General features: G+C 42.6%; 2 protein-coding genes across 2 annotated transcripts; one reads left to right on the forward strand and one right to left on the reverse strand.

Moving 5' to 3' along the window:
• Positions 1-1634: 1634 nt before the first annotated feature.
• PCOAH_00006870 (Uncharacterized protein) lies at positions 1635-9266 on the forward strand (the record flags this gene model as incomplete). Its single annotated transcript, XM_020057497.1, has 4 exons — positions 1635-7536; positions 7683-7833; positions 8010-8942; positions 9112-9266. The coding sequence occupies 4 exons, from the start codon at positions 3466-3468 to the stop codon at positions 9264-9266; spliced, it is 5310 nt and encodes a 1769-aa protein (XP_019913277.1).
• Positions 9267-10081: 815 nt separating this feature from the next.
• On the reverse strand, positions 10082-13690 carry PCOAH_00006880 (Uncharacterized protein; the record flags this gene model as incomplete). The annotated part of the gene is made up of 1 exon (XM_020057498.1): positions 10082-13690. One exon carries the CDS (start codon positions 13688-13690, stop codon positions 10082-10084), a length of 3609 nt encoding a protein of 1202 aa, XP_019913288.1.
• Between the last annotated feature and the right edge of the window lie 1479 nt (positions 13691-15169).

Here is a 15169-nt window from a genome sequence, read left to right on the forward strand (position 1 = left end):
TAATTAATTTTCGTCCCTTCACCACAGTGACTTTTTTCCAGCCACCCTTTTGCTACCAACGCAGTTGTATAAAAGCTAGTTTTGTTCCCTGTGCCTGTTATTATCCGCACGTGGGGTTAATTTTGTTTATATACATAGGAGTAAGGATAACCGTACATACGTTCACGTATTACAGTTGTGTACAGCTGTGCTTACGGAACATACCTCTTTTTTTGTGCCTTCCCTTTTTTTTTTTTTTTTTTTTTTTGCGCAAAAAGTTTCGTTTTCCCGCCGAGAAAACGGGAAGAAGCGCTATCAACTGCATAAAATGTTCTTCTTTTGTAAACCTTTCTTAAAATAAGAGCAAATAAAATTTCCTGGAGAAGGAAAAAAAGTAGCAAGCAAAGCCACTCAAACGGTCACCAACACGCAGCAGTAAAGGTGAACGCTTTTTTCCATATACCCAACAGTATTGTAATTTTTTTTTTTTTTTTTTTTTTTCACGGCGTAAATTTTTTGTTACCGTTTGTAAAATTTATTGCTACCTATTGCTCATTCAAGAGAGGGAAGAAATAAAGAACCTTTAATTTTCCGTAGCCTTTATTTTCGCCTGCTCCCCATATAAAGAGTTGATACGCGGGAATATACGTACGTGTATATGTACCATGTAACCGCTCGGAGTATGGGCGACGTATATAACCTTTACAGCTGTACAGCACAGATCATTGTAAAACAGTATATACGTATATTTTTTTTTCTTCAATTTTTTTTTTTTTTCTTCATTTTTGGCCGAAGAACGTGAAAGGTTACGCACGTTCAGGGCGTACATACGCAGATATGTTCATATGCATATGAACATGTACTGGCCATCCTCTCATTTTCTGCATTTATCGTACAGCATTATGTACGCAACATGTGCGAAAAGTACGCTTGGCGAGGGGCATTGAAGAAGTTCCCTGTGATCTGAAAAGAACCAAAGTAGTAATTAAGTTATACACGACGAGAACGGAAAATGCGTAATATATAGTACCAACGAAGTGCTTCCCTGCGGTAGCCCTTAGTTGAATACCCTTCTTTCATTTCACCTTTCATTTTCTGTTTCCCCTCGCCCTCCCTTTTTGTGAATTTTTTCCGCCTTTTCCTCCAAAATAATGTGGAAAGAGAGTATTTAATTTTTTTTTTTTTTTAAGTATTTTTTCACTCGCACCAGTGCGATTAGGTAGTAATTATAGCGTAGCACCGTGCTGTGTAGTATACCATAACGTGGTGTGTTACACTTCGGTGTAGTGTACCTTTATACGTGTGAACGTCGTAGCGACCTTGCGTTGAGGTGCCCCTCCATTAGTTCATGTGTCTCACCGTTACAGGAAGCAGTTACATTTTGTGTGAATAGTAAAATATATAATTCATGTTGGAGAACTACCGCAGCTAAGTTCTCCCACAATGCTTCTCCTTTTTTTTGAAGTACACTGTTTGTTATTTTTTTAAATTTTTGAGTAAACAACATAAGAGTAGCTAGCTAAGGGGAGGATAGAACAATAGGGAGGGTTACCAACTGACGTGAGAAGGATAAAGTCGATCACTGTGCAGTGGTTGCGTGGTAGCATCGCGAAAAACGAACACAAAGCGCGGCTACCACGCTCCTTCCCCACAAAATGGACATTGTAAATGGGGGAGACACCTTCAAAATGCTGAACCTGAAGGAAGGAAACAATATTCAGTACGACAAAGTGCACAGTTTCGCTGGAATAAGCAACACCGATGGTACAAGTATACATAAGTGTGCCCCTTCTAATGATGAAGAAACGTTCAAAGATGAGGAGTTCACTCTGAATGATCGGAAAACCTCCTTACAGGGGGAGGAAGAATTAGAAGCAAATGAGGGAATAACAGCGAAGGAGGATGTAGAAGCAGAGGCGATCGACATAGATACGGACGTCGAAAATTGTCCCAACCGATTTAACCAACAAACTTCGACGTACCAACAAGGGGAAGGAATCAAAGATGACTCCATCCCATGTAGCTCCAACACCACTGTAAGTCTGAACTCGGTAAATGACAAGAAAGACGAAATGAAACGATTCGATAGAGACGAATTATCTCTATACAACATCGAGACAACTTGTCATCACCCGAAGGTTTATGAACAAAATTACGATAAAGAAAATTTTAAAAATGAACCCGAGAAGGGGAATAACTTTCCTCAAAATGGGAATTTCACAAATGATTACTACTGCTCTTCCTCCTTTGACGATGAGAATAGGATGCCCGTGAGCAGTGTTGATAAGTCTCATCGGGTCTGTTCCGATGGAGGGTATAACCCTCTCAGTTGTAGGGATATTACCCTAGGGGGGGACGGCGACAGTGGAGAAGCCTACACCGGAGAAGCCCACAGTGGAGAAGTCGACAAAGGAAACGCCGACAGCGGTGACAGCGGTAACGGAGGCAAGCGTGAGAGTGGCGATGGTCACGGCGATCAGATAGGAAATGTTGACCAGAGTGGAAGTGGAGACCAGGGAGGCGGTGACCATGGCAATGGCGAAGACCAAAATGGGAAGGACGACGAAAGCGGGAATAAAAACCCGAAGGAGAATTACAAAATGTACTTCCACAAGATAAAGGAACTCAAGTCAAATCGATTCATAAGTGAATACAAAAACTCAGAAAAGTACATAAAAAAAAAAATATTTAATTACCTGCGAAAGAATAACCTCATCAACCACATGGATATAGAGCAGCTATTTGTGTACGTAAAAAATATATATTTTCTGATCATAAGAAATGAGAAGCTTATGTTCTTCTTTATTTACAACACGAAGGATGTGATGAATGCAATAATTCATTTTGAGAAGGTGAATAATATTAGCTACAAGAACACGGACTTTCTGTTGTTCCTTCTTTCCAATGACGTGGATATTTATGAGAAGCTGCTAAGTCAGATAAACCTCAAGTTCGAGAAGGAAGAACTTATTTCTAAATTAAAAAATTTAAGGAGGAAGGTTAAAATTTTGAAATATGAGGAAGAGAGGAATTTATTTGATGAGTGCATGCAGCAGTTGCACCTGATGAAGACAGACAGCAGATTCAAACGGGTAGCTTACAAAACTGGTAGTTACTGTGGATCCAATGCAAGTGGTCCTGAGAATAGCAATACTTGCAACGCGGATAGTACTTCCCTTGCGCGTAGCATCGACCTGGCTCGTAGTAGTGCCCAAGCAAATACAGGCGACTATACAAATAGCAGTCCATACACCAATGACCATGACAATGACGACACGAATAATGAGTGCAATAAACTGTTAGAAATATCGCTCAAAAATTTAATACCCAAATTATATAACTGCAAAGACTTTAAAGGAACAGGCAACATGATTCACAACATTGGCAAAAATATCAAAAAGAGCAATACCGTTATAGATATCTCAGAAAAAAAAAAAAAAAAAAAAAAAAAAAGATCCGACATATTCGAACATTTCCTATACCAAAATGGACTACTCGAAAATGCCACCAATGATGAACGTTCCCCATGGGAGTGGGATTTACTCCAACATGGCTCACACCAGGGGGGGAATGTATACAAGCGTCCCCCCCCAGAGTGGTGCCTATCCGAATATGCCCCCTGCGAATTCTCCCTATACTAATGTTCCACCCGCAAACGGTCCTTACGCGAATAGCATCACGCCCGCGGGTTTACACTCCAATGTGCCTCATCCGAAGGGGGGCTTCTCAAACGTGACCCACCCTAGTGGCGGATACACACATATACCCAATCAGAGCAGCGCCCACGCGAACCCACAAACCGCTAGTGGTACATACGTGAATGTTAACAGCCACCCCAACGGGGCCAACGGCTTCCACGCGAACAACTTTCAAGGCGCCCAAGGTGAGAATTACGCGCCCAGTTATGCGGCTAACTATGCAGCTGGCTACACCCCCAACCAAGGAGCTAATTGTGCGCCTAATTTGGGCCCCAATTATGAAGGAATCTACCCCCAGGCAGGCAACAATAACTACGGGAAGGGGTGCTCCAATGGCCACCCTAGTGATCACTCAAACAGCCACTCCAATGATAACTCGAATGAATATGGAAGTGAATGTGCAAACGATTATATGAACGACTATATGCACGACTACATGAATGAGTACCTAAACGACTACGGCATGGACGATCCTACTAGCGGGAACCACCTAGACGACACGAAGGAAGAAAAGAAGAAAACAATCAGAGGAATAACCTCCTTTACTCTCTTCGCTAGAGAAAAAAGAAAGGAGCTACTTAACCAGAAAGTCTTCCTAGGCAGTTCCCTAACCGAGCAAACAACAGCAGTTGCCAAAATTTGGAACAGCCTAAGCGATGAGAAAAAAAAGGAGTGGGCTGCGAAAGCGTCCAAAATAAATGAGGAAAATTATTTATCCCAAAAGAAGAAGAAAAAAAGAAAGTTTACTGCCTTTAGCATTTTTGCTCGAGAGAAAAGGAAAGAACATAAGGAGAAAAATATCGACATGGGGTTAACCCTAGCCCAGCAAAATTCATATGTGTCCAAGTTATGGAAACAGCTATCCAATGAGGAAAAAAATAAATATAAAGTTCTCTCAAATAACGTCAACGCGGAAGTCGCCAAAACGAATAAAAATGACATGAATTACATGAGCGGGGAAAAGCTCAGTGGGTTTAAGGGGCGAATCAAGGCTCTAGACAACATGATGAACCAGCAATTTTCAGGAAACGCCCTGCCGTACCATAGTGGTGTCAACAACATGGGTTATGTCAACGGCATGGGTTACATGCATGGCGTCGGCACGGGAAGAGCACCAATCGGGGTTGTCCCCCCTGGCCAAATGAATGCAGCGTCCCCCCAGAATGGTCTGAGCAGTACGCCAAACCAAGGGAACCCCCCAAGTGGAATCAACCTACCCAGCGGCTCGATCGCACCGAACGAATCGAACGACGTAAACAACCTGGGATACATGGACTACGTTAACTACATGAACACCGTGTTGAGTCATGACAACCCCAACTACATGAACAAGATAATGAGTGGAGGGAATGAGAACTACATGAGCATGATGAATAGACTGACCAACGAAATGGCGAATGGAATGACACAAGAATTTACCGGCACGTCACCCAACGGACCACCAACAGGTGACCCTGTGAAGGAGAAAAAAAACGCAAAAATGAAAAAGAAGAACAAAAAAGAGCATATGTACATCACAGAACAGGGTCAATTAATGCAAAAAAATGATTCCTACAAAATGGGGAAAGACGGCTTACCCCATGAAACAAATAATAATATGATTGGCGCTTTCCCTTCGGAGGCCCATACAGGAGTAAACCCTTACAATGGGAACATGCCCAACGTTACCAACATGGCTCATGTGACAAATAGCGGAAGTTACTCACAAAACAATGTCCCCGTAAATGGGCCGACGCCAAACAATGGCAACGCCTCCGTGGACATGGTTCATGCGAACAATTTGCTCAATTACTACTCCAACCAGGAGAACCCAAATGTGAACCAAAATTCTGTGAACAATGTGGGCAGCTTGACCAGCCCGCCGAACGGGAAGGTACACCCCCCCATAAGCATGAATGGGAGTGGCAATCCCGCCACCGCAGCGATGACAAACCCCCCTACCGGTGTTGACAAAAAACAACCCATGATAAACGAACAACCAAACAGCAACATGGGCGTGATGACCGATCCAAGCATGTTCAACAACCCAAATAATAACACGGCAAATATGATTAGTAATGTACCATATGGCGGCATGCCCATGGGAAATCCCCTCCCCGGTAACAACAATGCCCTTAACGGGGTCCCATTCAATAATGTTCCCTTTAACGCAGTTCCCCCCATGTATAATATCCCCCCAAGCGGGGCTCCCCAAGGTGGAACTGCTAGTGGCCTACCAGGCGGAAACTTTAACCCTGCGGGGGGAATGGATATGGGGAGAGGACCAAACGGAATGAACAAACAACCCTTCAGTAATCCCTATATGAGCAACGTGGCAGGTGTACATATGCACAATGTTGGTGAGAATCACCTAAGCCTAATCCCTGATCATCTAATAGCGGGAAGAAAAACAAAAAGTAAAGACAAAATGGAAGAAATGATGAGGAAAAAAATGAAAAAAGATGAGAAGCAAAAATTGAAAGAAAAAAAATTAATGATGAAAATGTACGACAAGAAGAGGAAGCAGTTACTCAAGGCAGAAAAACAAATGGAAAAAAATAAAAAAAATAAAAATAAAAATGGGGTGAATGCATTTGAAGATGGTAGTGGCGGCATGTATTACAACCATCCATACCCCCCCAATTTAATAGGTACAAACATTAATGGAATTCCTTTCGGTGCTCCCAACGCGCTCATGAACAAACCCATGGGTGGTAACTTCAACCCCTACGTAAGCATGAACCAGGTGGACACCAAAAATATGAACATTAAAAATGTTACCATGGCTAGCATGATGAGAGAGGGAAACCCTGCCAATCACGGCGTGGACAACCGGGCCATCCCCCCCAATTTTCAACCCGCTAACCACATGAACAACGCCCTGAGTAGTACCATGAGGAACAACCAACCCACGCCCTACCCCTTTTCGAATAATTACCCGAGTGATATTCCCAACATGGGGAATTACACGCCAGGTAACCAAATGAAGGGTTATGATGATGCGTCCAGGGGGGTACAGGACAAGCAAGTAGCAGCCATCCCGACACAACCCCCCAATGAGGTGACTACCTATCAGAATGTTACCCTGAATGAGGAGTCGAAGGAGAAAAATGTAAATCCAATGGATGCAAACTTGGTTGTTGACTCTGCAGGTGGAAATGTAACCGATGCGAAAAGCATTCCCCTTATGAATGAGAAAGAATATAGGGAAAATTATTACAAGGATGTGGGGGGTACTGATTTTGCGGCGTATCAACAGGCGGACAGTAACAAAGGGGCCGAAGTGGACAAGGTGGCAGATCACATGGACAAACAGGCCAACCAGGAAAAATCGTTCTGTGAGCCCAATGGAATGAACCCCATGGTGGGGAATGTACCAACTGGTCATGACAGTGCAAACGCCTCCTTCGACAAGCAGTTTTTAGCAAATGAAAACAACCCAGTGGAACATAAGGCGGAAACTTACTACAACCAGAATGAAAATAGTAAGAGCAAGGAGAACGCAACCTTATATGGGGAAGAATCGCTAAGCGTCAACTACAACCACTTTAATAGCAGCACCCCGGTGACAGCCCAACAACAGGCCACTTTTAACAAAACTCTGAACGAAGACGTAAACGTGGACCTTAACTACGGTAATGGCAGTTTTGTGCAAACTGATGCATGCAATGGGGACAACCAGAACAACACCACAGGGTACTTCTACCCACAAGGTAGCGCCATAAGTGGGGACAAAGAAGAAAGCGAAAAAGTGAATAACCCTGGAGCGTATGGGAACCAAGAAATGGATGGAGTGGTCGATGCAAACAACGTGATGTACTGCCCGGAACAAATGTTGCCAGAAAATGGAGTGAACAAAAACCTTGTATATTTTGACACGGTACGTGGGGAATTTATCACCCCGATGTGGGGGAGAATAAGTAGAGGTCACTCTTACATGGTCATCCGTGGCCTCTCACGTGTGCACATACATTACGTGACGTGGCCTCATTTGTCCCAATTTTTGCTTTTCCATCCCCCCCGCAGGACCCAAATGAACTCCCCGAAATGACAGACGACACGGAGATGGAGGCCCCCAAGGAGAAGCAATTCTTTAGCAGCGCCTCGCATTACTCAGAGCTTATTAATAAAAAAGTGAAAAAGAAGAAAACGCTGTGTTCCCCAAATGATGCTAATGGTAAGGTTTTAAAAAAGGGGTCCGAATGAGGGAAGTACAATAACGGTACGCATAATTTATCGGGTGAAGTTTCTTTCCGCGTTGGAGTTATGTGTCACATTTGTTGCCCCCCCGTTGAGTGGATTTTTTACTCGTCCCTGTGGTATCACATTTGGGTAATCGCACTCCACTTGCAGATAACGGGGGCACCATTTGGGACTTAGTGCAAAAGAAGGGAAGGAAGAAGATAAAGGTAAACTCCGCCAACCAGGTAGAAGGCGAATCAGAGAATGTACCAATGGAAGATGGTACAATGTATACGAATAAAAATGACTTCAGTTTTATGGAGACCAATAACGAATGGAACAGCGGGCGAGTAGGTGTTAATGTGGAATGTACGAGTAAGGAAGAAGAGGCTGATGATATTGTCAATAGTATTTTTAGAAGTCTAGAAATGGAGGAAAATGTTTCCCCCCCCGAGGGAGGCGCAGCAGTGTCCCAGAATGGAGATAATGTAGTAGCCGGTGAGGACACCCTCTTAAACCCTGCAAATCAAAACCACGCAGAGGATGCAACCAACTGGGAAAACGAAACCTCCCTGGAACAAAATAACGAAGACGACATAATCAATCTGATCGATGGCCCAGCGCAAAGCTATTCGAACAAATTAAACATCACAGAAAGTGGAGAAGTCATCTACGAAGAAAAAAAAAAATACAACTCGAATATCATTATGAGTGAAAATTGCATTCAAAATAACCGTATGAACATGCTAATGTCGAAAAGGGGAAAAATTAATACAAACTTGAATAGGAGCCAAATAGAGACCTACAACAATGCCTATAAAAAATCCGCCTTATTTAAATGGACAGATGAAGAAACGGATAAATTTTATCAAGCCATTGAAATGTTCGGCGTGGACTTAATGATGGTGCGTGCCTTCTTACCCAAATTTTCCGACAAGCAAATTAGGGACAAGTATAAAAAAGAGAGAAGGAATAACCCCTTGAAGATTGAGGAGGCCATAAAGAAGAACAAGGAAATTGATCTGGATGCCTACGAGAATGAGAATGGCAGGATCGAAACATCGGGGGATCTCAATAGCGACGCATCTTCCATCAGCGCTGACGGTAAGGCGAAGCGGCCAGTGTGGAATGTAGCACATTGTGTATACACACCCTAACGGTTATGTCTGTTACATTTCGTGTGTAATTTTTTTTTTTTTTTTTTTTTTGGCAAAGCCCCTACGTAAATTACGCGCACTGCTATACATGTGTGTGTATTTTTCCCCCTCTGCAGATGATAACGACGTGAAGAGGAAAGGCAGTGTGACCAGCGAAACGGATGGAAACGTCCTCACCCTCTTTGAAGGAAAGGAAGATGTGGACTACGACATGAATCAGCACCACGATAATCAGGAGGACCCCGATTTTAACGTTCTGTCTTTGTTCTAATTTGACCTTATTTTTTTTTTTTTATCAATATTCCTTTGCGAGTATGCGATGATAAGAAGTCGACATATATGAATATGTATGCTTTCCATACATGTTAGATACCTTTTTTTTTTTTTTTTTTTTTTTGCGAAACAACGTTATGGCTAGCTGCCCAATAATTATCGTGCCCCGTTTTGTCAAATTATGAAGTGCGACAAGATTGGGAAAAAAAAAAAATATAGTGTGATTGACACATCTCCTTTTTTGTGATCTTCCCAAATTGTGCAAAAGAGAAATTCCCACAAAGGAATGTCCACGTGGTAATATAACGGAACTGCGGAAATGGACGCTCCAAATAGATACTCTTTCTACGTACTCTGGTGGTACACCCCTGGTTGCTACTTTATCACCACGCACTAGCTCACGTCTCATCCCAATTTGCGGAATTTGTTTAAAAGTTTAATAATGACCATCGGTTTAAAAAAGTGAAAATAACATGCACCCTGACCTTTTTACAACAAAAGGGGGGAGGCAAATCTACAGACATAACAAAAATGCACATGATGTAGGAGAGTGGGGGGGATAAAGGACGCGTGCTTTTCTGCGTGCAGATAATATTCGGGTGTTTTTAAAAAATCGAACTACTTGCAAAAAAATTGAAAATTAAAATGAACATGTAGTGTGTGCGCGGAGGGGCAAAGGGTGGAAGTTTTCTCCACGTGGGTGCTTCATTCACGAGCGATCACTCTTCGTGGGGCATCGGAATGGGGGCCTCACCCCAAGTACTACATCGTTTCCCAATAGGATGTTTCCCGCTTCGTCCCTCCCCCTCTGCATCACATGTCAAAGTTGATCAAATTAAAAATGTCCTTGAGCTTCCTCTTATAATCCAGGTGACTGTGGATAATCCCACTGGCGTCGTAATTTTCCACATTGGGCACATTCACTGCGATAAGTCCAGCGACACTTAACTTCCACTCCATGTACCGGTAGAGGAACCCCAACAGCCAATCATTCTTTGAATAAACATTGATCACTCGATTCGTCACCACCATCCTAATTTTCTCCCACACCCTTGTGCTGGTCGTTGCAGGGAGGCCGATAAATATAGCATTGCTAACAATGTTGTACATTTTTTTTGCATGCAAATATTTTAAACAGTAAAAAATGACACGAGCCCCAACGGAGTACCCAATGAGGATAACTGGTCTCTGCCCAACCGTGTTTCTGTCACTCAAAGCGTCTGCTAATATTCTTCCTGCTTGTTGTGCTCTTTCCCTTATTAGCAAATAAACATTATCCAAACTTGAGGCATATTTAATTAGTGCCAATGGCCACGTCAACGCAGCACTGAGTGTGCTGGCTATGGTGTACTGCAACCATATTCGACTAGCCGTTATTGCAAACTCTTGAGACAACATCGTTTCGATCAAAGAACCCAATGTTTTTAACAAATGGTTTTCCCATTTTAGTGCATACAAATCACAGTAACAATTGGGGAAGACGTCAATCCATGGGTTGGTTATGTCTTCATCTGTTTGTATTTCCCCACTCACACAGACACATACACTTAGCGACTTTGAGAGACTTCCATTTAGCATTATAAATTCAAAGGTTCTTATGTTTGCTATTCTTCTGCTGTACTTGTACCCTGTCAATCCAGCTCCTCCTGCACCGAACAAGGACACAATAAAAGCCAAACCGCTAGCTGATGCTAGGAAAGCTGTAAGGCTACTTCCTCCAGCACCTAACGCAGTCAACCCTGCTATAATACCAGGTGCAGCTAACCCTGCGGTGAAAGCTATCAAAGCTCCCCCACCTAATGCAGCAGCTGCTATTTTTATCCTTCTTATGTTTCTCCTCTTGGAAGTCTCATTTGTTGATGCCTGTAAAGCACTTATTAAATCTGCCGCCAAATTTTCTTCTATCCTTAAAATTAGTAATTCATTTATTTTTAAGCACCTGGCAAACTTCTGGAAATATAATTGTATTCTGGCATTATTATTTCCTGTCATTATGTAGGTTGTGATTAGATCTCTGAGAAGTACTGACTTCACTTCGGGTCCTCTCGTGGGGACCCCATGGTTTAGGTGCTTATCAATATCGCTCTCTTCATAGTCGCTTTCCCCTTCGAATGTATCGGATCGGGTGATGCTCCTTTTGATCCTCGCCTGTATGCTCTCACCTACGCTTTGCCGATAATTTCCATCGGACGTGGTCCCCTCTGCTGGCATGTTCTTATCGTCTTTTGTGCTGGGTTTGCTCGTTTGGTTCGCGGCGGGCTCTTCAGGCACAACTTTGGTAGACTCAACTTTGATAGATTCAACTTTGGTAGACTCCACTTTGACAGATTCAACTTTTATAGACTCAACTTTGACAGATTTAACTTTGATAGATTCAACTTTGGTAGTCTCTACCTTCCCCGATTGCTCCACCGTCGGCTGCAACGATCCTGCCCCGTTCGTCTTCTCCGACTCCCCGGGAGATTGCCCACTTTTGCACTGCTCCGTATTTTCACTGTGGCTACTATCGCCCAACTCCTTGGGGGGGGTATCCCCCAGGTTGGCTTCCTCCTTATCTTGGTGGGGAGCCTCACAGGCAGTTTTACTAGCATCATCATTTGTAGCTTCACCCGGCATGGATTCCCTGCCACTTCCGTTTGTCATTCCATTGTCGTCTGCTTCACCCTGATTATCCATGTTACCCCCTGGTGAGGCATTACCCCCCATTTCTTCATAAATACTACTGCTCGGCTCCTTCATCATTGGGCCATCCATCTGACATTCGGGGGAGGCCCTCTTTTCATTATGCGGGGGATTCGCTTTGTTGCTTTTCTTCCCACTCTGTCTGTCAACACAACTTTGATCGTCCCTTGCACCTGGTGCTACGGGGGAAGCCGTGCAACTGGTGTGTACCGTTGGGTGGTCACCTCTCCCGTTTTTTCTAAACCCACGGGGGGCTTTGTTGTCTCCCCAGGAAAAGTAATCATGGATGGCCTCCCCATTGTACGATTCATCAATTTCTCTTTGGATAAAACTACCCCGAGCGGAAGACAAGTTTCTGCCATCGCTCCTGCAGTCCCCATTATCGTCTTCATCATCCTCGAGAAGGTTGCTACTGTTACTGTAGCACCTGTCATCACCATATCGTATGTCCCTCTCTACATCACTGAACAGATCGTTATTATGATCTTCAGTAATGTGATCATTTTGCCAAAAATCCATTTCGTTATTCAATTCTTCCACCACTTTTTTAAACTTCAAATCTATGCCTGCTTGGAGGTCCTGTATTTGTACCAATAAATTATCGATAAATGGTTTCTCGTACAATTGATATATCTTCTTATCCCCTGTGATATCCCTAATTAACTCCCTCTGCTCCAGCGGCTTCATGATACCCTTGTAGGCTAGAGGATCTATAACCAGCAACTCTGACATCTGTTTAAGAAAATTTCTGGACAACTCCTCCAAATGGTTCTGCAATTGTATATCGTCAAACGATTCGATATGCTTAATTATGATACATGCGAAGAGGGCTAAAATATTTTCCTTAATTTCTCTTGGAATATTTTTAAACTTGTCATTATTTATCGGTATGTACTGCAACCTCAGGGCCTCCAAATTTGCGTTTAATCTTTTTTTTTGTAACTTTCTCTCCTTCTTCTTTATATAATCGATCGTTTCTCTTTCGAGCAACTCTGGGAAATCGTTGAAGGAGAATTTTTCCAGCAAGCTCGATTTTAGGCTTTTCTCGAAAAAGGAGTTAATTTGGTTGTAGTACGACTCGTCTGCTTCGTCTTCCTGCTTTGCTTGGTTGAGGGTGTCGTTATCACTTTCGTCATTCGGTACTTCATTCTCGTCGTCATTTTCATCATCGTTTTTCTTCTTCTCCTCCTCGACGTCAGCTTCTTCACCCCGTTCATCCTCCCCTTTGTCTTTACTTTTTTGGGGCACTTTTTTTTTCCTTTTCGGCTGCCCTTTTGCCGGCCCCCTGCCCAATTCTTCACTATCATTGGGGCTGCTCAAATTGTTACTACCACTGTGCCAACCTGGGTCGCCTGCATCGCCTTGATCGGTGTGCCCCCTACCAGGCGCCTCGACATGATCTAAGCTAAAACATTTGTAGTTCTCTTCTATTTTAATATTCAAATCTTTAGCGGACTTGCCACTATAATATTTTTTTTTACTTATGATGTTATTTTTCAAAGCATTGTCATGTAGACTCTTTAAAAAGGCTTCTTCAATTTCTGCGTTTTTCACAGGACTTATATCGCAGAGGAATACCTTCCCCTCCTCTATCTTCTTCTTTACATGTTTGTCGATCCCTTTAACGACGTGGATGGATTCCAGAGTCAGGATGGTCTTGTTCGAGCCTTGGAAAATCTGCTTTTCGCTAACAAAGTCGTCATCGCTGACATCGTCGTGGTTACTGTTGCCCTTGAGCATTTCTTCCGACGGGGTCATACGGGGTGCACGCACAGGTACACATATACGTACGCGCTTATATGTACCTATTTACACGCAAGTGTTTGTATGCACGTGTTTATATGCGCGCATGAGCATAACTGGGCAGCAACGGGCCTGCGGGGAGCTAGGTTCGGTGTCTTCACTACACTGTACACTTACCACCCCATAGAGTTGCACGCTCGAATATAATTAGGTGGATTCACATGCAGGCACGTACTTGCGCGCATAGGCATACATATTTCGGCAGCCTGGGCGAACGCTTCACCCAGATAGCATCGCTCAGCATACAAGCGCTGTATGCGGAGTGTCCCTTGGGATTTATAAAAAAAAAAAAAAAAATTAAACAATAACTTCACAAAAAAAAAGGGAAATAATAAAATTACTAAATATTTCAAATGGGGAAATTAATCATACTTTGGGCTGACTAATTGGAAAAATTTAAATCTACATGTATGCATTGTACAAATTCGATGCGAAAAAGGAAAAAAACGGAAAGTGCATATTACATGTTATATATTGTATATTATATACATAATGCAGCACAAATTATATGTACATACAAATATGCGCACAAGGAACGTAAATTTTGGGAATTAATTGCCCTTCGATCACAACTGAAAACGATATGAGGGGGCGCAGCTCGAGCGATTAAAAAAAGGACGCATTTAATGCCGCGGAAATTGCGTGTGGCGACGGGCGGATTTGCAAAGGGTTCCTCATGCGCAACACTACATACATGTATAAACAATAATACATTAGAGAAAAAAAAAAAAGGAACAAATTAAGCGAACAAGGAAAAAATGAGGCAAACTTGCAAAACCAAAAAGATATGCGCATGCAAAGCGAAAGAAGCATTAAGTAAACACTATAAAATGGGTAAAATAGAAAAAAAAAAAAAAAAAAAAAAAAAAGCCTTTGAATTATCTGCCATTTGCCATGACCTCATTTACGCATAAAATGTATTTATATATCACAGTTCTCTTTATTTAAAGAATGCAACGGTGGGAGACACACCAACGACATAACACAAATTCGATAATATTGAAAGGAAAAACATAATCAAGAAGAAAGGCAAAAAAAAATAAAATAAAAAATGCCGATTTTAAATAACATCCACACTGCAAATATGTACCAGCATGAAGAACCATTCGTAACATATATGCATAGAATGTTGTGTATTAAAAAATTAACATAATAAAATGGGAGTGGGTTATGCATACCTTCTGGGGGGGAAATCTCGTGTAGGAATTTCCACAAATTGGTCATACTTACACTCGTACATTTAAAATTTCGTTGCTTCTTTCCCTTCATTTTTACGAACCGTAATTTTGCACCAGTTATATGTCTTCTGTGCACAGGGTGAATCCTATAACTGTTACAGGGGTCACTTCTTTGAATATCGCCAATTAATCGGATTTACAGTTCCCCATTCGGGGCCCTCGCCCCCTTGTGTACCTT

This window comes from Plasmodium coatneyi, chromosome 4 (genome assembly GCF_001680005.1).
Source record: "Plasmodium coatneyi strain Hackeri chromosome 4, complete sequence".
Classification (NCBI taxonomy): domain Eukaryota; phylum Apicomplexa; class Aconoidasida; order Haemosporida; family Plasmodiidae; genus Plasmodium; species Plasmodium coatneyi.